The following is a 23,689-nucleotide window of genomic DNA, read 5'->3' on the forward strand; positions in this document are numbered from 1 at the left end:
TACCAAAATTAAATTTCTAAAGGGAACAACCCATTCTGATATTTCTTTTTAACATTTTTTTTTTTAATCTGCAAATGAACATTTTTCTGCTTTTTTCGCAATCCCGAAGTGAACCCTTTTTCATAATTATAATATTGTGGTAACCCACTCTTTTCAACTTTTTCTTTATAATTCTATGGTCGGATTTTTTTTTCGAGGAAACGCAAAAATTTTGTTTGGCATTCACAGGCGTATGAAAATATTTTTATTATAAAACGTGTTCCCATTGAGTTATTGAAAATTGATAAGTGAAGTGTGTTATTTATTTTCTATTGCAACCAGATCTCTGATAAATTTCGTTCAATAAAAATTTCTCATTTAGTGGAATGAAGTGAGTACTATACTGTATTGTGCCGACCTGTTTCCTACAATTTATGCATGGTAACTGAGCCCACATAACATTGCAAGATTCATGTTTTTAAAATTTAATCAGGGCAGATTAGAGTGTGATTTGTCTGGAGACCCCACTAACAGACTTTTAGGGCCCATAACAAGTGTAGTCTAGACCACCGGCTTTACGTGACTTCCGAACCACGATTCAAAGTATGCTATCTGAAGAAAGTAAGGTGATAATTGATATCTTGCCTAAATGTAGGCTAGACATATGTACACACATTCATCGTATTTGGACTACATCATAGGAGTCATTCAGTGTGAATGTCGTTGTAGCCACAACTACTCCAATTATCAAGCTTGAGTGAACTTTAAGAAGTTAGGGGCCGTTCATAAATTACGTAACGCAAAAATCAACATTTTTCAGACCCCCCCCCCGGGTCTGTAACGCTAAAAGGGTCAAGTTTGACCCAATTTTGTTAGAACCGTAACGCTTGCCTCATACCCCCCCCTCCCCCCTCTTGCGTTACGTAATTTATGAACGGCCCCTTACCAATGAGATATAATCGCTACAAAAATTCCATGTAACGGGAAACGAACCCGGGTCATTTTGGTGGAAGATTAGTACGTTAACACTGAGCCCATTAACTTATTCTAAAGTGTATCGATTTAATAGTTATTTGTGTCATCGAGTGCAAAGTACCTAATTGGGATCTAGATGACGAGGCCGCAGGCCGTGTGGCATAATACACATCGTGAGCCTAATTAAGTACTTTGCACCGAGATTCAACGTTTTATGCCACAGAGGCATCTAAAGTTTGCAAATTTTGCATATTATGATGCTGAATGACATAAATGTTTTTTAATTTTTCTCCAAAAATCAGATAGTGTTCCATGACTGTCAGAGCCCTCTCTGATCATTTTCCAGAAGAACTTTTATTATATGTTTTAAGGGTAATGTCCGAGCAATTTTTGAGTAGACCGTTATTTACGTGTAAGGTATTTTTCAAACATTTTTGTGGAAACATTTCCGATGGGTGCAATGAGGTTAGTCACAAAATGTCAGGAAAGTTTATTTTGCTTTTACGTCGAAGTTGAAAAAATACAGTTTTGCAAACTTTTCGGCCCTTCAAAGTAGAAAGTTTGTTCCCAACGAAAAATTGCTCAAATTTGAAGTGAAACCACGGACAGAATATATACGTCAGATTAATCGTTAGTTCGCTCACGATTTCATAGAAATTCAGAACGAAAGAGTTTTTGAAAATGGGTGGAAAATGTCAAGAAAATTTGCATTTTATTGTTAGTGCAACGCAAATCCGAAAATCTTTATAAACTTTGTAAATTTATCTTTCACACTAGTTTTTGTTTCTGAAATTGGTTTTTCTGAAAGAGGTTGAACTCAGCTTTTCTAAGATACCTCACATGCCATTGCAGTGAAAATTTTTATGTTTTCACTCACATAATGTGAATGCAATTGGCTATTCCATAATAGAGCTTATTCAGGTAAGGTGATTTGCGATAGAATGAACTATCGAGGAAGATACGGTTTCGGTCTCAGGAGCGCTGTGGCTTGATAGATCATCTTCATCAGTTGAAGTGGGTCGTCGCTGGATTGAACACATTCAACGAGTTTCACATTTGTTCTAAAGACTATACACCAAATCTTTTTAGGAAGCTTGTAACGTTGCGAAAGTCGTTCTAATGTTATTGACGTTCTTTTATCGATTGTTCACATTTGAACATTTTTATTTTATTTTTGATGAAATTTCAATCAAGTAAGATTAATGATATGGGTACAGGTGGAAGTTTTAGGTTGCTTATACACATCACCCAATGTCAAAAGGGAAAAAAACGAGCTTTCTGTGTCAACATAATCTGGTGGTAACATAATACAATTTTAATGTCATTTTCAACTTAACTGTGTTACTTTTAACACCGGCAACAAATCTAATGTTTTCCTAACACAAAATTCCATCATTTCATTAAAGAGACACAAAATTGTATCACTGTAAGATACGTTGAGTTTGATGCAACATTATGCCTAAAATTAAATCAAAAAAGAAACGAATAAAAGCTCTACCCACATTGCTATAACATCAAGCATTTATGGCACAAATCGTACATGCACACGTCGGCTATAATCATGGTAGTTACATCAGATTACAAAGTGTATACATAGCCCCATAAAAGCCATAAATAATTGATTGAATACATCGTGTGTAAGGCAGATGGAAGACAAATAACGGAAAATAATAAAGTTTACAGTTTAAGGTTTTATGTCCGTTGAATCACTATGTAGTTATAGTAACGCAACAAAATTGTTTAATAGTTCTATTCGATCGTATGTAACAAAATTACTCACCTTCTCACCATAATCACCTTCAACTGCTACCGTACTGACGTAACCCCACCCTAGGGTTTTTAGTATTTCCACCATGGCTTGGGCTTGAAAATTGTCGGGTGGTACTACGCGACTAAAGTACTCAAAACGTGATTTATCTGACAATTCTGTGCTGGTAGAGGCATAGCTAATTTGAGGAATCTGAAATTTTAGAAAATAAACGTCAGCTAAATTCGGAGTTTAATTAAGTGTGCCTACCAAAAATTAACTGTTTCGGATAACAACTGAGTCTTTATCAGCTACTAATTTAAACATTATGTGGAAACATTTTCACAGAGCTCGAAATAGATGTATAGACTCTCATCTAATTACATTATCCATATTCCATTATGTACGTTGTTACATTCAAACAATATCGAAACAAACAAACTTCTTACACATCTCCTCTTAAAAGGAAATTTTTGAAAATTTATATTTTATGCTAATAACAAATTAAAATAGCCAGGGTGATGAAGATCCTTCTTCCCAACAAACAGAAACCCACTTTATATTGAACCATTTCAAGCGTTATACACATAAACTTGTGCGTCATACCTACATTGTACATAACAAAATTAAGAGTAAAATTACTTGGATTAATGAATGAAATGTACATGTAAATTTGATGGAATGTGCGCTGCTTTAATCTTTTTTCGTCTCCAAATTGAGCGAAAAATCTCTTCATCTTTTCCCTTTTTGTACACGGCTGTGTCGTGTCAAAACACTCGAGGTACCAAGAGGCAATATCAAAAAACTTCCCAGATATTTTTTTACAAAGCTAAAATTTCATTAGATTATAACTTTCGACCTGCCTGTTCTTGTTCTGGGTTTTGCTTTTTTATAAAAGTTGTGCTGTTTCAAAAAAGTAAGTCCTTTTAAATATATCAACAAAGCAAAAACATATTTATTGATTAAAAGACATAAATATTTTCTTTCATCAAGTGAACATTGTTCAACAGTAGTTATTGGTTTCGCGTTTCCTTCCTGAAACAAAGGCGGTGATACACTCTTCGATATTAATTAAATTAGGAAGCTCTACATTATTTTCCTTTCTTTCATTTATTGCATTAGATAGAAAGAAAACAAATGTGTAACCATAAGGCACGGAAATAGGAAGTTTCTGAAGTATAAATAAATTGCTGAGCTGACCCTGACTGTTTTGCATATTTTTTTTTATTCAATTACTGCACTGATTACAAAAATTTCCATTTGTTTCCAGTTGTTAGATATTATTTTGCGAATAGTAAATGCGAATACAAAATATGTATAATTTTCCAGTTTTCTTACATTTGACAGACATTTTTATTGTATACTTTTGTAATGGAACATAAAATATATAGAAAATAAAGCTCACAGAAGAAAATGTAAAAATATTTAACTATAAATCCTAAAAGTGATCCTTTGCTGACAAATATGAATTTTACTTCAAGGACAAAGAGAATTCTTTATTCGATTTGGGTTTTTTTTTCATGTACGGTTTTTGATATCGCTATAACTACTTATAAAGCCATGTTATAGTTTGCTTTGAGTCATCTATCATTATGCTTTTATAGTTGAGCTTTCATATTTTCAGAATATAATGCGCACATTTTTGGTAGCAGCATACATTACGTAAATATGAAGGATGGAAATAATTCTCCTTGTGCGAAAATTGTTGATTCGAGTCGAAGGCGAAAGCGAAATAATCAAATAAAAAGCAATTCACATTAAGAATCTTATAGATTATTTTTTAGCTGTGAATTCAACTGGGACTTAATCGAAGTTGATGAGCAGAAACATTTTATTCGATGTACGTATAGCATCTTCGAATAAGAAAAAGTGAGGCAAACAAAAAAGAACAACGGGGTATGGATACGTCCTCTAAATTCTTTTAAATAAATTATACTCTACCTAGAAGTTATTTAAGAGAAAGTTTGTTATAGAATTCATCTAAAAATTTAAATAATATTTGGAATCTGGTAGAGTTAAGAATATTGTCGTTGATTTATCATAATAATAATACAACCAAGATATCGAGGTTTTGTTGATTGTCAGCATCATTTAATCAATAAACTCAACTCAATTTTAAAGTTTTAATTGTTCCACATCGTTCTACATGTTGTTAACAAAAGAAGCGTCGTTTCACTCACTTGTACTTTTGTAATTGAAGAAACGTAAACACAAACGCTACTTTTATGTGGTGGAATACGTGTGAAACAAATAAAACGAAAGAAATAAACGACGATACATAAGTTCACCATCCTGTCTCCTGTGAGGTGAAATTTGAAAATTAGTAGTAAAGGAGAAGTTACCCACGACTTAGTTACCTGATATAGACAACAACGACAAGGGTGTGTATGTTGAAAGTAGCAAAGTCAAAAATTGCAATGTAGCGCAGCCGGGGATGTCACTGCCACATTATTGTGAAATGTTGTAGAGAATATTATGAGTCAAAAAATGAGATTGCAGTAAGGTAAACGATGTAGTAGCTGACCGGCTAAGCAATTTTTCAACTTTGGTCATCAGTATCTCAGGATGATTTGGATGAAGCTAAGTTTTTCCTTCGTCAGAATTTAATTTGATCTGTTCCCATTCCGTAGAATATCAGAACTATTTACAATTAATTAATTTTTATTGTAAAAAACTAATTTTACTGAAGCACTGTTTTTGGTGCAGTAGCTGACCACAAAAAAACGAGTGTTTTTATACCTGACCAGTCTTGTTGTAGTAGTTGACCGCTACAAAATTAAGACATTTTTCAAATTTTTCGCAATAATTTCGCATTATTCGACGCATTTTCACCAATTTAACCAATTTCAATGATAAAAACGCATAAAAACACAAAATATCAACGAATTCTAATCACAACATTTTGTACACAACAATGCACATGGAAGGTGAATTTGTCACATGAAAAAACATGTACGGAATTTGGTGCGGTCAACTACACAAACATGGCATATTTTTGATGCAATGTTTTGACCACCATGTAATTAATCAAATATTAACTTTTAGACGCTATTTATGTTAATCATATTAATTGTCGAACTATTTACTACCTCAAAACACCAAAACTTTGTCCGTTAATAATTCTTTTGTCAATAAAAACCTTAAATTAGACCACACCGATCTTACGATTTTCTTAAGAATTGTGCAACTTTGTACTGAGATGGTGCACTTGTTTCATTTTATGGTTTTATCAAATAAGTAAACATAATAATCGCATTATTTTCATGAAGAAATTAATCTTTAGGCTCTAAAGATTAATTAGAACGTAAATTTGCGTATTTTCATTCGTAATTATTTTCCAAAACTGATAAATAATGTAGCTGGTCAGGTACACCTGCACGGTCAGCAACTACATCGTTTACCTTACTATGTAAATCCCAGCAATGTGTCTACATAGAGCTTCAATAGATGAGAGTTACGTTAGAGCCGATAAAGTAATCGGATGCGTATTACCAATATAAACACCATTTTATACATCATATAAGTTTATGGTATTATACACTAATGGTGTATTTTAGAAGAGTAAAATAATGGTGTAGAACAAACTGAAGCTTCAAATTTCTGTACTAAAGCTTTTTGCGAGATTGACCGAATAAGGGATAACTGGAACTGTAAAATGACAAATCTCTCGTTGAATTAGTCAAACTACTCCAAACTGATTTTAATTCGGAACCAGACAAATATGTGTTTAACCCTTCAATCTACCACTGAATATTTACTTTGGAGAAATTTGTTACATTGAAAACATATAAAAAAAAATGTTAGAGAACGACTGTACTGAAATAACTCCATTGTTCGAAAAAGAAAAAAATTGCGGAAAAGTAAATTGTTCGTCGAGAAGGAAAGATATAAAAGAAGATTCAACAGACATTATCAGTGTTCGCTTACAAAGAAAACGTCACTGTGAGAAAATCTTTGCGACTGAGTAGAACATATTTTTTTCAACTAGGGATGTGTCTACATTGGATATAATAAGGAATGTCACACGTTTAGTGTTGCCATTCAAGACACCATTATTCTCAATTCAATTTTGTTTTCATGAAGAACATTGGAATGTGTTCACCAGACTAAAAATAACATAACAGCAAGCAAAATAGCCCGTTAAAAATAAACATTTATCTTTTTCGTTATCGTATACTTATAATAGCGGATCTTCAGATAAAGCTAAACTAAAATGCTTGCTAAGAAAATCGTAACATATGTAGCTTTGAAATTGCATACCGTGCATTTACCTCAAATCAATATCTCGTTTTTCCACAAAATAAGGCGACGACACCGATAAAAAGCACAAACAAAAATGTTTTTGCATTTGAAATTGGAAGTTGATCCATTTATGACAAAAGTAGAAGAAGAAAAAAATTGATGAAAAATATTATAGAAAGAAAAAAGAGAGAAAATGTCACAAACAGAAGACTATACCCATTTCTGCAGTCATTCAATTTTATTTATAGACTGCCGTCTTATTAGGTTGCGGATAAATGTCGACAGGAAATCATATTTGGTAGATTGATGTTACTGGTGCTACTATCATACTTATTATGTGTAAACGAACAGCACGATGGTAATGCAATAATAATAATATTAGGAAAATTCTTTACAAGATGTTTCCTATCTCTTCCGATGATTTTCTTGTCATCATACAAACAGATGTTGTGTAACAATTGACTAGTTGAAGTAAATTATTTAGAGATAGGAGATGAGAATATGGAATCGATAATTAGAATATGGATTTTGATTAGTAGAAATGAATGTAATATTCTGTTGACGCAGAGTATATCGGGTTGATTAAGGAACGATTAAAGTGACATGTAACACAGGTATTGTACTTACATGCTTCTCGGCGAGAAGTGTTCTCGCCATCAAGTAAGCACAGTTACCGCTGGAGAAATTTAGTTCCGTTAACAGTAACATTAGCACGCGAATGTACCTTTATCCGTACGCTAGAATATACTGACGACTACACTTTATTCGAGTTGTTTACCCGCTTAAACATTCATTCTGTCTACCTTAAGTATAAGTGTGAGTGGAAAAAGAAAATTCTAATTTACATCGAGTGTAGGCTTGAGGTATTGACATCGAGTTTTCATCTCAGAAAACCCCCCCACTTATTCCGCTCTATATCATGCGTATCACTATCACATGTAAATTAGAAGAAAGGGACTTTTTCGGCAAAAAATCGAAGATATACGGATAATTTAAAACAAAACTTTCTACAAAATGAATAAAAATAAGGAAATCAACAACGATAGGGATCAATATGACACAGACAAGTTGGAAATCTGTCGAAACGACCGTTTGAAATTCTACTTTTTTTCTGTAACCATAAAGAGGGTATTTCATTTTAAACGCTTCATGTCTTGTTACACAACAACCACATAGGTATTTTCTTTATTTCCTACGATGTTTTATTATTTTCAAATTTCCACATAGTAGCGGACAAAAGAAATCTTCATGGTTTTACATATTATGTAAACGATGGCCAAAATTCCTATATCACCTTTCCATACATTATTATAATTACAATGGCTCTCATGCACATTGCTCGCTCAAATTAGGACCCATATGAATTATTACATTAATTTTGTAAGCATGCTTGCTTATATGGGTTACGAAGAACCATTTTGTATGACTATTTTACATGCCGAAACTATTCCAACAACACAAATTTTACCATTGGTTTTGGAGAGAAATTCTTTTTGAAATTGATACATTCTAAGCCGTTTGTATCTAAAATGTTGAATATGAAAGAACCACATCAAAGCCGACTATCGTACGGTTAATGTTAGCTTAAAATAATATTTTGCGTTAAAATCTACCACAAATTTGAGTTGGTATTGAACGATACACGATACAGGAAACCAGAAAGTGAAACTGTAATATTCAGTGCCGGTTTAACCTGAAGTGAAATACGAAAATCCAGTGGCGCCGCAAAAGTTTAAACTTATTTATAGTTTGCACGATACAAACAACAGAGTTTTATCTTCGTTAATATGTAAATGGAAAAAGTTATTCGGGGTGGCTAAACGAATTTGCGGGATGTTTCGGTATATTTTTAGAAGTATTATGCAATTTATACTATTTTTGGAGTGAAACATTTCTTAGAGTAATGTTTGAGGAACGAGGAGCTGAACGTCAGCTAAATTCGGTCATCGAAATACCTGATATTTGAGAAATTTTCAACAACCCACTTAACATTTTTCTACCACTATGATATCCAACCTGTATAACTAAAGTTTTAAAAGTTGTTTTAAAAGTTTTCACAAAAATGTCCGTAGGCAGGGTTGTAGTCGAACAGGCATATAGTAATAGTAGATTACGTTGGATGCTGCGGAGGTAGTTCATTACATGAGGGATCAATTTTGTGATACGAGCCTAACTGACAAATGTGGTTTTAAGCAACAAGCTTTGGAAACGGTTATTTTGAAAAGTGTAGAGTTTGCATATTCGAGCCGAAGGCGAGGAATGCAACTACACGAGTCAAAATAACCGTTTCCAAATCGAGTTGCCTAAAACCACACGAGTGAGTTCGCGAGTTCACAAAATTGATTCTGAGTGTAATGAACTAAGAAGCATCCAATTTATGATGTTTTATTGTCTATTCACCCGGAATATGGTTGTTACGAGTAAATTGTCCCATTTTCCCAAGGACCTGACAGTTCAAAACCAAAGTGTTCAAGTAGACACTGGCAGATTCTTGAATATCAAAAGATTATTCTAAATTAACGAACAATTTCACAACATTTATGTCGCGCTATTTCATTCACTGCCAGACTAATAATAAACATAAAAAATACCGATAAAACAAAACCAACAAAAGAATTTGTTGTTGCATTGAAACGTTTATTAACGAATCTAGTCTGCTCATGAAATCAAGGTTCTGAAAGAACCAGGTTAAGACAACTCTGAGTTGATCACAAAGGCGGTGACACACAAATTGAGTTCAGCGTCTACGAAGTTTATATGAAAAAGGCAACTTAACAAAATTCAGAATTTTCCTAAAAAACATTTTGTTCGAGTTGGTTTCACACACAATCTATACTGAGTGCGTTATCAATTTCAGTGTCACCCGCCTTCGTGAGTGTTTTAACCGTATTAACCTGGTTCTTTCAGAACCTTGCATGAAATCGGCTCACACTTCTTCGTAACATTAATCCCGAAAGCATCAATGCAGGGACTATTTTTGAATTTTTTTTTTAGAATTTTGAGAATTCTTTGAGAAACTTGAGAAATATTTCTTTAAATTTCTCAAAATTTTACAATTTTTTTTTTCTTATTCTTCTGAATAAAAGAAAATTAACTTTGTTACGTGTCTAACGATGTAAACAATATATTAAACATTTTTGGAATTGATTTAGACAGCTAGTTTTGATAAATACTTGAAAACTGAATCTTAGTGGTGATTTGCAACACCAAAACTGTTTACCGTAGTCCAAATGACTTTTACAAAATCCGGTAGGAGATTGTTTATCTCGGTTAGGAGATTATTTAGACTTATTACGATTTCGCGAATCAGATCTGATGCGGAAGTAAGACTTTTTGATTTCTTTTTGTAAAGAATCAATTTTGTCTTCCAGTTTGCAGAACTGTTGTGCTGGATCGTAGTCATTGATATGTTGTTGAGTGTTGGCGAGTATTGAAGACTGATACTCTTTTTCGACTGTACGAGTTCTCTGGTTACTTTTTTGTCTGTCTGCACATAAAATTACATTGTTAAACCATGTTTTAAGCTTTAAAAAATGTGAGAAATTTTTGAGAAATTTGAGAATTTTTTGAGAATTTTGAGAAATCCGATTTCTCAAAAATAGTCCCTGCATCACTGGCAATACTACTGTTGACATGTTGACAAACTATTTCGACTGTTTTGTTTTTGTGAAGTGCTAGATTCATATTTTGCGTAATATTTGTCGATTTAGGTGGTGTTACAATAAATTTTGCTGTGAAGTGAAGTGAATACATGATAATGAAAGCAAAAGTGTTGAGTGTTTTTGAAAATAAGTGGAAAATGCAAATATTAAAATTGTTTGGCTATTGGTGTTCGCCGAAGTTGGAAAAATTGAAATTATGGCTATGGACAAAATGGCCGTCACTTTTAATTTTTTTTTTTTTTTTTTTTTTTTTTTGTTGAATTTCCGCTCATTGGTGTGCACTTAATTTAAGTCACGAAGTTTGTGGTATCAAATCTCTAAAACAACATCACGAGTCATTTTTTCGATTTCAGTGCTATAAATAGCTAACGAATATTTCATGTGATACATTTTTCCTAATAAGTAATGAAAATCTCCTGGTATGTAATAAATTTTCATATGAATTTTCCTTCACTTGTGATGTAATGAAAAAGTTCCCACATGTAACGACCGCTTTCCGCGGGTGGGAAATGTACATGTAACAACAATATTCCGGGTGGATAGGCAATAAAATATGAATTATCCATAAAATTAAAGAAGATCAGAGATAATTGGGGAATATCAGTTATTCTAATTTTACAACAAAAACATGAACGGTCTACGTGCAATGGCCCGGAAATACTCTCATTGAATTGCTTTTTCGGAAAGTTAAACAAAGTTTCTTAATTGGGCAAAATTGCGATATCCATATGAAGGTTTAAAATGTTATTTTATAATTTGTCTTCATTCCATTTATTATCACAATGTTTTAACATCAAAGCGAATAATTCGTTATAGCACATTAATATATGAAACAATAGCGACCGAAAGTCTTAGAATGTTTTGTCAAAACTTACCTTAAATAAACGTAAGATATTCGCCACCATGATAGAAACCACACTAAAGGATGCTCCAATGACGCCTGTAACTGGCTTGTGCGGTACGAATGTGGGTGGCATTCCATTTTCACACATGTATTCGGATAAGTCCTGGAATGAGAAAGGTAAAGCTTATAAAAAATGTATTTATGAATGAATGCGAAACGAAGTGGGGTATGATGTTTCGGTGTTGTAAAGACTCTCATCAAAGTAGAAAGTTTTCATCAAATGTTCAAACATCTAACATCCTTAGTAATTTATTAATTAATGAAATTGCCGAATCATTACATTGGTAATTGGTATATATACGTAGCCAACCATGCATGAATGGATCCGTACTATTAATAAATGTTCATGTTTGTAGTAGTAGTTGTAGATTTCCTTTTCCAACTTCAGTGTAGAAACTTAGCAAAATGGGATAGTCGAAAAACGAGATAGTTGGTGTTGCTTCGAGAAACTAAGAGAATTACTTTTCAACTTTTAATTGAACAGAAGAAAAAATAAACTTTGGTCACTGTTTCGTGGTTGGAAACGAGTGACAATTCTTATTGGCAATGACATGTGTAAATAGTTATTTGTTTACCAAGTGGAAAATATAGGAAATTCCAAGAGCAGCAAAGTTTGCGGCCAGAGCAAAGCGAGGTGAACTCGATGTTTTTCGTGTGTGCATTTTGCGAGAATTCGTTTGTGTGTGGAAAAAAACATGAAAAACAAATGTCACAAAAAAAGTATTGACAGATCAGAGGACAAAATGTTTATTGTGTTCCCGCTCTCTTTCGTGTAATTCTTGGAGTGAGTGGAATATACAATTTTCTCAACGCATTTGAGTGGACAAACAGGGTGTTTTGGCACATGAAAAAAGTATTAACCGGACTGTAAATGTTGATTTCAATTCAACTAGAGACTGTTTTTTTTAAGGTCCAACTAAATTTGGAAGGATCTTCCGTAATTCGGCTGATATCTCGCTTAATCTTATTGAGAAGCTTTTGCACTAATAATTTGTGGGTGCAATAAGTTCGATTAATCCATTGAATCTACATTTAAAATTTGTCAACGAATTGACACCCACATCTACAACTTCAACACCGTTACCACTTGTTATCGGATCAATATTTTAGTTTAGCGTCACGGAAACCGGTAAAAGGAAATGGAAATTGATTTATAACACAGCGAGAAAGAATTACATTACGAAATTAGATATTGATAAAACGCGACTGGCAACGTGAGCTAAACTCTGACTCCATCGCTATATATTGCAATCGAATAAACATGAGCGTTCCTGTCGTTAAGACACCGATGTTCTTTTTAAATCAATTTCATGTCCAGAAGGCTTATTTTCAATTGTGAATTGTAAGAGATTGATGGCATTTTTATCATTTGAAAGTAGGTAGATGGCCTCAGGAGTTTATGTAGAAGAGTTATATTATGTATACCTTTTCCATTACAATCGCTAATATTTACTTTAACTTACTTTAGTTACTTGTGCAATTCTTTCTTTATTTGATGTCGTCAAACCATTAAATAATTATGTACGTGTCTATATAATGAAAATGAGAACACGGATTTATTTAAATACGGAACAATAGTCAGTAATGCTTTGCATCAGCTAGATTCTGCTGTTTTATTTTTATTGACTATATATACCACCGCCTGTATACCGACTATATGAATGTTACTGTAAACTTTTTTTTTCAAAAATGTTATTACAAGCAATGTTTTTCAGTTCAGTTCCATATCCGTGCAATTTTCCCTAAACAAACAATGATGAAAAAACGGTAAAAAAAAGGGAGTGCATCTCACTGAGGGCTGCTCATAATCACATAATTAATTTATTGTTTTGATTTTAAAGCAATGTCTTTTAATGTCAGAAGTTTATTATTGTCCTGCTTTTAAATTCATGAATTTTTTGTTCAGTGGAAGTAAACAACGTAACCCAGTAGAGAAGCAGAGTTTATTGTTTGTGTTTACGTTTTGTATTGTGTTTATGTTCGATATTGTCTGCTTACAAATTTATGGTACATATGAAAAAAAAAAAAAGTTTTTTTTTGCCAACGTGAGGGAATAATAATAACTTTCACTGAATAGTCAATATTATGCTACTCCAAGGTAATAAAATGCATATATTTATTGTTTGCTTGCATGTTTATGTTTCATTTATTATTTTGGAAATACAGCATTTTGAATTTCGTAACATTTGATTTTACATTTTAATGCAACTATCGCTGTGTCGATCAGTATCGTCAGCCAGGAAAGAATTCTGGCTTCCCTCGTTTCATGCAGCAAAATGTTATTCCGAAAATTTTGAATATAAATTCCAGGCATCGCCGATGAGTCAATCGAGTGTTCGTTCATTTTTATCTTCAATGGGTCATTACTATTTCTTTTTAAATATTGTAAATTATGATCGGATAATCAGATAGAGAAATACAGCTGCTCTATACGACCAAGAAATTTTGTACAGATACCATTATAGATAACACTACACGCCATAAAAGCTTATAACAGTAACTTGATCCGGTTATTTTATTTCAAGTTTATATGCTGCATGCTGTCAATGTCCTTTTGTTTAACACACTTTTTATGCCTTGGGAAATGGCATCGTTCAAAAATTTTTATATCAATTCCTGAATTTAATGAAGTGAATCCCTTTTTTATTTTAAAATTTATTTTTCCTATTGTTATTTGTGAGCCCAATACCTTTTAACCGATCGGTATCCTCTATTGAAATTAAGTTATCCCAACAGCAAAAAAAGGGTTTCCCGTACACCTACGTTCATCCACATCCCAATCTTTTCACGATCAAATATAGCATCTACTTTCCGAATAAACCAATTTGAAACCCTATTTAGTAGTTGGTCTGATTGCAAATTCCCCATTTTTCTTTCTCAATTTTTTCTTCTTCTCTTGTTCCACATACAATCTTTGACACTATACATATATGTGAGTACAATAACAACAAGTCAATTTTTTATCAAAATTATATACCTTCAAAGAAGAATTTTATTTATTTCTGTTTCTCAAAGTTTTATATTAGTTTTGCCCATGGTGAAATTGTTTAACAATTTTATTACTTTATTACTCAATGTTAGAGCGACTACTGTTTGCCAATCGGCTTTTATAGATATTAAAGGAGCACGATGAGATATGTTTGAACCATATTTTCCCAAAAAAAATAACATTTTTTGCACAGTAGAGGGACGTATATGGAAAGAAATGGAATCTTTGGGGATTTGACCTCTATTTGTAAAACACATTCGAAGTTTGTTTCGAAAAGATACACGTCGAAAGGAAGTGTAGTCCCTTCATGCTAAAGTGCGGGTCGTTTTTGGTTGGAAATTTTGAAGTGTAAGATCTCATGATAATTGCATGCACTGATGCGTACCGAATGTGATTCTTTGTTTCAGTTTATAACCGGAAGTTAGAATTATTAGAATGACCGATTCGATTCGGCGTTAAATTAACACTACGACACCTTACTGAGTTTGAATTACATACAATGTTTTCTGCAACAAGCTGCGAAAAATTAACTTTTGAAATGCAAAACATAAAACTCTACCTTTAACATACATTCAACTGTATCAACTGTATCAACGAAAGATTGTATGAACGATCAAGTAGACTGCATTTATGTACGATTCAAAAATTTGTTCATTGCGATTATATATCTCAATAGCCGAATGGTTAGAGGTGTTGCTCGATAAGCATTGGGTCTTGGTGTCGGTGGTTCGAAATTTGGTCAGGGCAGAATTTGTATATACGTTTAATGGTTTAGATGTTCAGAAGGAGTGGTGAAAAGTGAATCCATTTCACCACTAGTAACGAAAAGCATATATGACAATCCATTTCACAACTAGTGGTGAAAAGTAAAACATAGAAAACCAGAGAAAAAAAGACCCTTCGGTCGCCACCCATATAACGTATGAAAAAGTTCAGTTTTCGTAGCGCAGTTGCAGAATTACATTTTCAAATTTTTAAATAAATCACTCACCCTTTGGTTGAAAATCAATTGAATTTTTACTTGTTGCACGTTTCAGTTTCACTATGCAAAATGTGCTGCGAAATTTTATTGGCAAAGTGACTTTGAGTCGGTTTTTCTGTTCTTTCATTAAATACGAAATTTTTTAATTGAATATTGCACAACTGTTGCTTCGTTTCGCAATTAAAACTTTGTATGTTGAAATTCAGGTACTGTCGGGTATTACTATCAATGGTATCATAATTGTGTGAGCAAAGAAAACATGAAAAAAGGTCAATACGTTAGTATAACCAAGAACTGTGCTCTGAGAAAAAATAGTTAGACATATTAGTGCTGTAGACTACTTTCGGGTCAGAAATTCTCACACAATGTTTGGTGTGTTGATATTTACCTTCGAGACAATTAGATTTTGTTTTAATGTTTTGTTATTCCATGATATCGTGATGTGAATATATAACTGATGCATCTAGTCTCAATCAACGACGTAGCAAAAAGAAGCTGCCAAAAGTCATAATTTGACATCATTTCTCATTTCTCTACCCTGTCAACCATAAAATTCGAAAGAAAAGGTTTGTGTTACCCAGTTGGCTGAACAAACTACCATTCATCGGTCCCGAATACTTAATATTCATATCACAAACTTATACTGTCTAACCCATGAACATTTCCACATTTCCACATTTTTGTTATTATGTGACATATTACAGTTTGATACCTCGAATGCATACTTGCATAATACCAATTTGACCGCATGTTGAGTGTAATAATTTCTCATTTTAATTTCATTTTTTGATCTCTTTTTAGTTATTGCAGTGACATTTTTTTTTACATTACCACCGTTAAATTGAACTACCAAATCGAACAGTTTAATAAATTGTTACATATACTAACAGTGACTCGTGGATATAATTTGAGAGCGTTTTTTGGTATTGAAGTTATTTTGGAATTTATGGTACCGTTCGTGCATATTGAATTGAAATTCTGCACTATGACTTATAAAATATAGTAAATTGACTGGAATATAATGTCGATCTATTGGCTGTTACCAAATTATATATGTGTCGAAGTTATATTAAAATTGCAGAAGTTATTTACTCACAAGCTGATGCGAATGCACGTACATGCTACAAATCCTCAATATTCAAATTTTATGATAGTTTTTACTTCGGAAGTAATTTCGAAACTTTTCATCATAATGTATTAATGCTGTACTCTTTTTTGATGTTCACACAAAATGTTTATTTTATTTGTACGAAAATCGAAAATAAAAATTTTATTTAAAAGTTTTTATCAGTTTAAAATATTTAAATGCCCATCCAATTGAATACAAGAATTTAATTTCAAAAATTATATATATTACATAAATGCAGGCGCCGACTGCACCAAACAGACGAGTGCCTGGGATCTGAATAAACCGATTCTATCCCGGGCTTAGCCCTTTATATATTTTATGGAGAAGTAGACAAAAGTATATACATAATGATGCGGAAATGGTTTATTTTGTGTATATTTGTACTGCTAGGCATTCCCTTAAATATCTAAATCAGTATATATTCTGTTTAAATACTGCATATTTATGGTAATATTTTAAAAACATTCAATTTATCGATCGAATATTTTGATAATCTGAACCAAAATAATCTGGAATAATCTACATGAGTCTACCCGATAGCTATTTTCGGTACAAGTATCGAAATCGTATTTTTCCTGTACTAAAACAATCTGAACGGGACAGAAGTATCGCAACAATTTGCTTGCACTTCAAAAATATCAACAAAAAATACAAATTGTTTCTGCAACCGAGTGTCACAATACGACATACTTTGTTGCTTATTTGAGTTGAGAAATGTAAGATTTTCCGCACTGCTTTTTTATTTCCACATCCACACTGATCTGCGATTTTCGAAATGTTTTGGTCAGTTTAAGTAGCTAAAAACCCTTCAATTTTCACTGGGTTCGCACCCCAGACCTCGAGTATGTGACCCATGTATTCGTGTCTACACGAATGCATAAACTAAATGTAAAGCACAATGTGTGTATAATGCTCGATCAAATTTTCATCACAGCGACGTTAATGGAGTGAATCACTCCGGAATCACTCCGGAATCACTGTGGAATAGTATTTTTAAACGCATGCTAAGAGGCTTTTTGTTTAAAGCCTCTTAGCATTAGTTGGGAACAACGTTTTGTTTATAGTGTGCCAGAAATGTCGTTTAGAAAAATGAAGATCACGCTCCTGTACATAAAATCTTGTTGCTAACTTGTGCCTAAACTGGAACTTTGCGCATACGATGCGTTGTCAACCTCGGCTTCGCCTCACATCTATTGCAAATTAGCTATTTTTGAATTGTTTTTTTTTGTCTATATTGTGACACTCGTTTTGCAAGACATTGCTCGCGTGGAAAAATCAAGGAATTTCGATTTGAAATGTTTGTTTTTTCTTGTTGCTTACATGAGTGAAATTTAAGTCGCGACGCCAAAAAAAAATAAAAATTATTAGCATTACAGTGAACGACATCTCAAATGTCTCACTGTCATTTTTTTTTCAGAGAATGTCATTGTGAGATGTCGTTCACTGTAATTCGGTTTGTCGATGCGAAAAAGACCTATTGTGCGTAGGAGTTGTACGTTTAAGATCTTCAGATTTGCAGAGGAAGCAGGTAAACTTTTGTTGTTATTAACCTATATGCTTGTACGTCATTTTTGGCTAGAAAATCTGTCCTCGAACAAAAAAAATATTTCACTCTGTGCGGAAATTGCCTTCATTGACACATAGAGTCCAAAAGTCATTTTTAGATTAATTTTGTTGAATAGAAAAATCTCACATTTAATGATGAATTTTTCTTTTCAGCAAAATGTAGCGGAAGTTAAATAAAGAAAATACAGTTTATTGCTAAGTACACGACAAAATAATGTCGAGCAAGTGGTGAAAACACATGGAGCAAATATTTCTTCTTTGAATCCTTCCTTGAACTACTAACAAATGAATCTTATGTGAAAAAATCTCTGAGCCGCAGTCGAATATAATCTGAAGTGCTTCCAAGTTTAAGAAAGGTGAGGAAATGGAGTAATGTTGTGTAGTTTTATTGGCTGTAGTATCTAAAATTTAAAAAAATATATTTCAACAGAACATAACAGAAAATGCGAAGCACGTGCTACTGTACACATATATCGTTTTGCCAACTTTAGACATTCTCGGCTCATTATAGATAAACTATAAAAAATAACACAAAAATAACATAAATTTAACGAGCCCAGCATTTCCCAAACACTGTACGCACAACCCCTATGGTATGCCTCAACTTAAACCATATTTTTATGACTTTTTTGTGCGTTGCTGTACACTTTATCTACGCTCATACATTTTTTCTTCATCTTATTACCACACTGCCTGGAAATGAAATGCCCTACAGAGAACCGATTGAAAGTTTTCTGATTTCTGTAACTTTTACCGTTCACCCAAACTTCATTCAACTGCTCGACAGATAAAATGCTTTTTTTTCGGGTGGCGGTTATTTTCCGGGTGTGAGTGATGGTTGTAACGTACATTGATGGAATTGTTTGTATTTTATACCTATATATCCATTCGTATAGATTGCTTTACGAGCATCTCATAAGCAACTGGGCGGAAGATTTCAAATTTCATGTTTTTACTTTCTTGTTGGCTACATATATGATATGTGAGTGAGATGAAAATGGAGTGAAACGAGGGCAAAAGGAGTCTTGAAAATCTATGATGCGTTACAAGAAAAACAAAAGTCACATAATATAGCGACAGATGATGTTACAAAATTTGATGTTATTAAGAACATATGTATGTCATAGCGATTTCAAATGTTGTTATGGAATCCATCGCAAAGCAATGGAACTGGTGTGTGCTGGTCTATATTATCCGGCATTATTTTATTTGTCTTAGAAAATCTAAGGATGAAAATGATGCGAATCAGAAACATTGTTTCAGAACGAAAAGCAAAATGACTTACTTTTGAGTTTGCCACTATCGCCACATCGATCCATCGTCGTACATACATATATTTACGTTGGATAAATGTCTAATGGAATGGCGAAAAATTGGAAAAAGAAGGAAATTCAACAAAGTCATCATCGCATATAGTAGGAGAATTAGAATGAAATGTATTGTAGCTCTAAGTAATTGGATCTTTGTTATTGCTGTCTATACATGAAAAGTATGCGATACATTTTGCTGATGCATATATAGAGGGTGATGTATATCTTTGATAGTGTTCACTTAATTTTGTTGATAGTTTTTTGCGTCAGCGAGACACTTCATTATCGAACAGAGAATTTTACTTGTCATGCCGCATTCATCGTAACTTTGCAGTTACAATAGAAAATCTTCTGTTTTCTATAGAATATTGTAAATCCACTATTTTTACCAACATTCATGAACGGCATTTGTTAAATATATATAAAACATAATCGACCATAAAAAATTATTTTTCTTTATTCGATGAAGAACTTCTGTAAGGCGTAAGAAATGTTATGGACAGGGTGTGTTATAAAGTCGTTTCGGTAGATAGATTGAGTTGTATGCTAACCTCAAATGATTAGACCTAAGAATTAAGTTTCATGTGAGTAGTAAATGACTCTTGGGATTATTTTGAAGTGATGTTACCCTCGGCTTTTTTGCCGGATACTAAAATGACCGAAACTATCACCTTTGTTGTCGCACTTGGCATAATCTTGTGAACTGATTTTAAAAAACGCACAAATTTTTTTGTTTTTTGTGTTTAATCGAGGGAAAGGCCAGTCACTACTTGCAAAAGTAAAAGTAACTTTGTAAGTCCTTTTTGTTACTAATAGAAAGTGGACTTTAAGTTTGAAAATTTAAAAAATCCGTTTAGATTGCACCAAAATAATTTATTGGACGACTATAGTTTCCATTGTATTTAACAAGTCATTATCAAGTCTTGAATCATTTTCTATTAGTATTACTAAGATTGTACGTGTTCGGCTCGAAACAACAACCGTGTTGCATCATCTTATGTATTAGATTCTTACGAAACTACATCTCAGGAGCAATGTTTGGTTTTTAGACGTTGATCTTTTAGACAACTGAACGTTTAATTAAATAGGTGGGTGTGACCATATTTATGTACAATAGTGCCATGGAACAGTGTAGAATTGGATTTTCAGATATATTTTCTTGTTACTATCTTGTGTCTACACTGTAGCTATGCCTTTGCGTATACGATGTGTTGTCAACCTGTGCTGACAATTATTGTTAAAATGATCTATTTATTGTGCAAAATATCCATTTAGTCGCATTTTAGCAAAATAGCATGAAACAGTTACTAGCAAAAATGAACCACAAAAAACATTCAATTCTGTGAAGAATGGCACCGCTATAGTCATCTCAATGCTTTTTAATAGTCCCGTACTTTGTACAGTTTCCGAAATCTGTTAACCTAAGAAACCAGCAGAGTTGGAATGATATATATATTTCTCGCTATGGAAAACATTATCTATCGTATGACAAAGTTTTATTGTTGAACACAAAAGTGCTGTATTTTTTTAGTTTGCGTGACAAACTGTACACAGAATAGAGATTATTTATGAATTAACTTCAGACAGATTGTTACGAAAAATTCGAACAGTTAAAAATAAACAAAACGACTATGGAACCTGAAATAAACATTTTTTTTTTCTTGCTCATCCTCATAATGTTGCGAAACTACGTATACTCACTCCATTGTCACCATACACTCTAGGAATAATAAATAAAGCATGTCTCGGTACAAAAACACAAAGCACACACACACATACATACTCAATGAGAAAAAAGGTGAAGAAAGTTTTCCAACTGTGCTTTAAAACAACTAAGTTCACGGCACAGCCAGACAAGTTTTCCTTTTTTTTAAACGAATTTTTCTCAGGGTAATCATAAAAGGAAATTTCAATTAGATTTTTTTTCGTTTTCTTTGTAACACACAACATATAGACACTACGTGGAACGGCACTTTGGCGAAATACACAAAAGTTTATTTTAATTTTTACATTAGACAATACCGACGGCCCGGCTCTGCTGTTTCATTTAATTGGATTCATTTTAATGATTCCAACGGGGGTAATTTCACTTTTTTCTTTTGGTGGATTAAGTTCATCGCGATTGTCTTATTTTGCTTATCATGTATATACAAAGGTATTTCATACTGAAGTTGCGTATTTTTTTTAAGATAATTTTATTCCAAGTCATGTTACACCGAAAATTTGTATACACTTCAAGTGCTTCACTCTAAAATTTACTTTATTACCGTTATAAAGAAAAAAGATCATAATTTTCCTGTGTTTATAGCGTTTTAAGTGATGCAACCCTTCAACAACACGAATAACCCAATGCTCAGTGCTAAAAATAAATATAAAATTTAATGAATATAATTACACTCGTAAACGAATTAGTGTCAATTTACGTTTCAAATACTCTTCACAACATGCACTTCCAACTGTTTTGTGGATGTTTACTAAATGTTGTTATTGAAATTAATTTAAAGTGGTATCACCGTGAAATGCTGTTATACTTATGTGAAATATATTCGAAAGTCTGACCAGGTGAACATGCAGAAATTTTATTTAAAAAAAAAGGAAAATTTTCCACTACAAGTTTTGCACTTTTTGTTTCGTAACTTTGCAACTTTCTGAAAGATATCCATTCCACAAAGAAGCTGTGTTTGCAGCAGCAAGTCGAATGAATAATGCGTACGGTAAAACGGAATAAATTGTACAATGTTCGTTGGAAATGTATGTAAAATTATTCAAAGTTGCACATGTCATTTCACAGACTTTGATATTGTAAATTCATGTTATGTGCAGCAAATTCAATCCGTAAAATCAGAGTGATTTTTTAAAGCGTTGTCAAAAATCTGAAAATACTCCACAGAATTTGAACCATACACATGCTATCAACTGAGCACCAGCATTCAATATTTCAATTTGTTTTAATTTGAAATTTGGTGTTGTAACGAATGAGCAATTACGTACACGAGTTTGCAGCAAATATCGATACTAAAATGGAAAATGATTTTGCATTGTTTCTATCGATTCCAAGCAACTGTAGTGAGATTGACCTCAAATAAAAGGCCATAGGGCAATTAATCGTTCTGATTAATGCTGGCTAAATTTGATTGATGCTGGCTAAATTTGCCAATTTTTATTATTTTCATAAACAATTATGATGCGTTAATCGAAGGAAATGAAACATTCCCCGACATATAACACGTTAATAAACGCCAATAAAATAAAATAAAATCCGAAATCAAAAGGCTTCCATAACAAAACATCATTTATTTTCCCAATTTATTACAATATGGACTGTTAAATCATTTCGTTTTTATCATCAACATTGACGTGTGGTAATTTCAGATGCATGGGATGTGGGGTATCTAGGTCAAAATGATAGATACTTAATAACATATTAATCGACTGAATTCAAGGAGTTTTCATTTCATTTTGAGAGGGTATGGGATAAATGTAGTATAGATACAGTCATTAAACGAATATAATGAAATTTATGTTACTTCCACTTCCATATAGAACTGATTTAGGTTGCTATGCTGAGTGTTAACTGCGTAATTGTCCGTCTAATCAAAAATTTATGAATTCTTTGAAAACTTTGATCGTATACAGAACATACATTAGGATCAACAATTGAAATGTAAGATTTTTCTTGATTAAAATTTGAAATCATTTTTATTACCTCTCTTTGTCAGAGATCTAAAACTTTGTTCATTAAAATGTTAATCACTCTCTTATGGAATGTTTTTTTACTTCCGCCACTTGTCAAACAAATAACTAGTCATCACTCGATGACATTCATTGACAATTGAAATTATGTTCAATTATAGGCCTTACCTTCAGCGCCTTTTATCACCGAAAAAGGACATAATCTACTATTTTCCATTGAAATTTCCGCACCAATTCCTTCTTTCTGCAAATCAGACAAAAAGCTCTTAAAAGAGAAAGTAGTGACGCAAGTTTTACATTTTCTGGTTACAAAAGTATTGAAATCAGAAATAGTGTGACGTTTAAAGTTGATAGTTGAAATTAAAACAATGCAAGAGTCATCTAAACAATAGAAATGTCTTGTAAATGGAGAGCTAAAAGTAGCCAAACCGAAAGACTGTGAGCTTTATACGAACCTTTGCCTTACGGAAGAGAAATTTCCCGTTATGCTTTATGAAACATTATTATCCTC

General features: G+C 32.8%; 1 protein-coding gene across 1 annotated transcript in view; it reads right to left on the minus strand.

Annotated features, from left to right (window-relative positions):
* The window catches only part of LOC119075417 (metabotropic glutamate receptor 8-like), a gene marked incomplete at its 3' end in the record, with an annotated part of 28,015 nt that extends 8,507 nt beyond the window's left edge, over positions 1-19,508 (minus strand). Inside the window, exons 1-3 of the mRNA XM_037181860.1 lie at positions 19,461-19,508; positions 11,481-11,612; positions 2,735-2,914 (exon numbers count right to left, since the gene is read on the minus strand). Coding sequence (XP_037037755.1) covers positions 2,735-2,914; positions 11,481-11,612; positions 19,461-19,508 — 360 coding nt within the window. The remainder of the gene's footprint in view (positions 1-2,734; positions 2,915-11,480; positions 11,613-19,460) is intronic.
* Between the last annotated feature and the right edge of the window lie 4,181 nt (positions 19,509-23,689).

Source organism: Bradysia coprophila, unplaced genomic scaffold (assembly GCF_014529535.1).
Source record: "Bradysia coprophila strain Holo2 unplaced genomic scaffold, BU_Bcop_v1 contig_205, whole genome shotgun sequence".
In the NCBI taxonomy this organism is placed as follows: Eukaryota; Metazoa; Arthropoda; class Insecta; order Diptera; family Sciaridae; genus Bradysia; species Bradysia coprophila.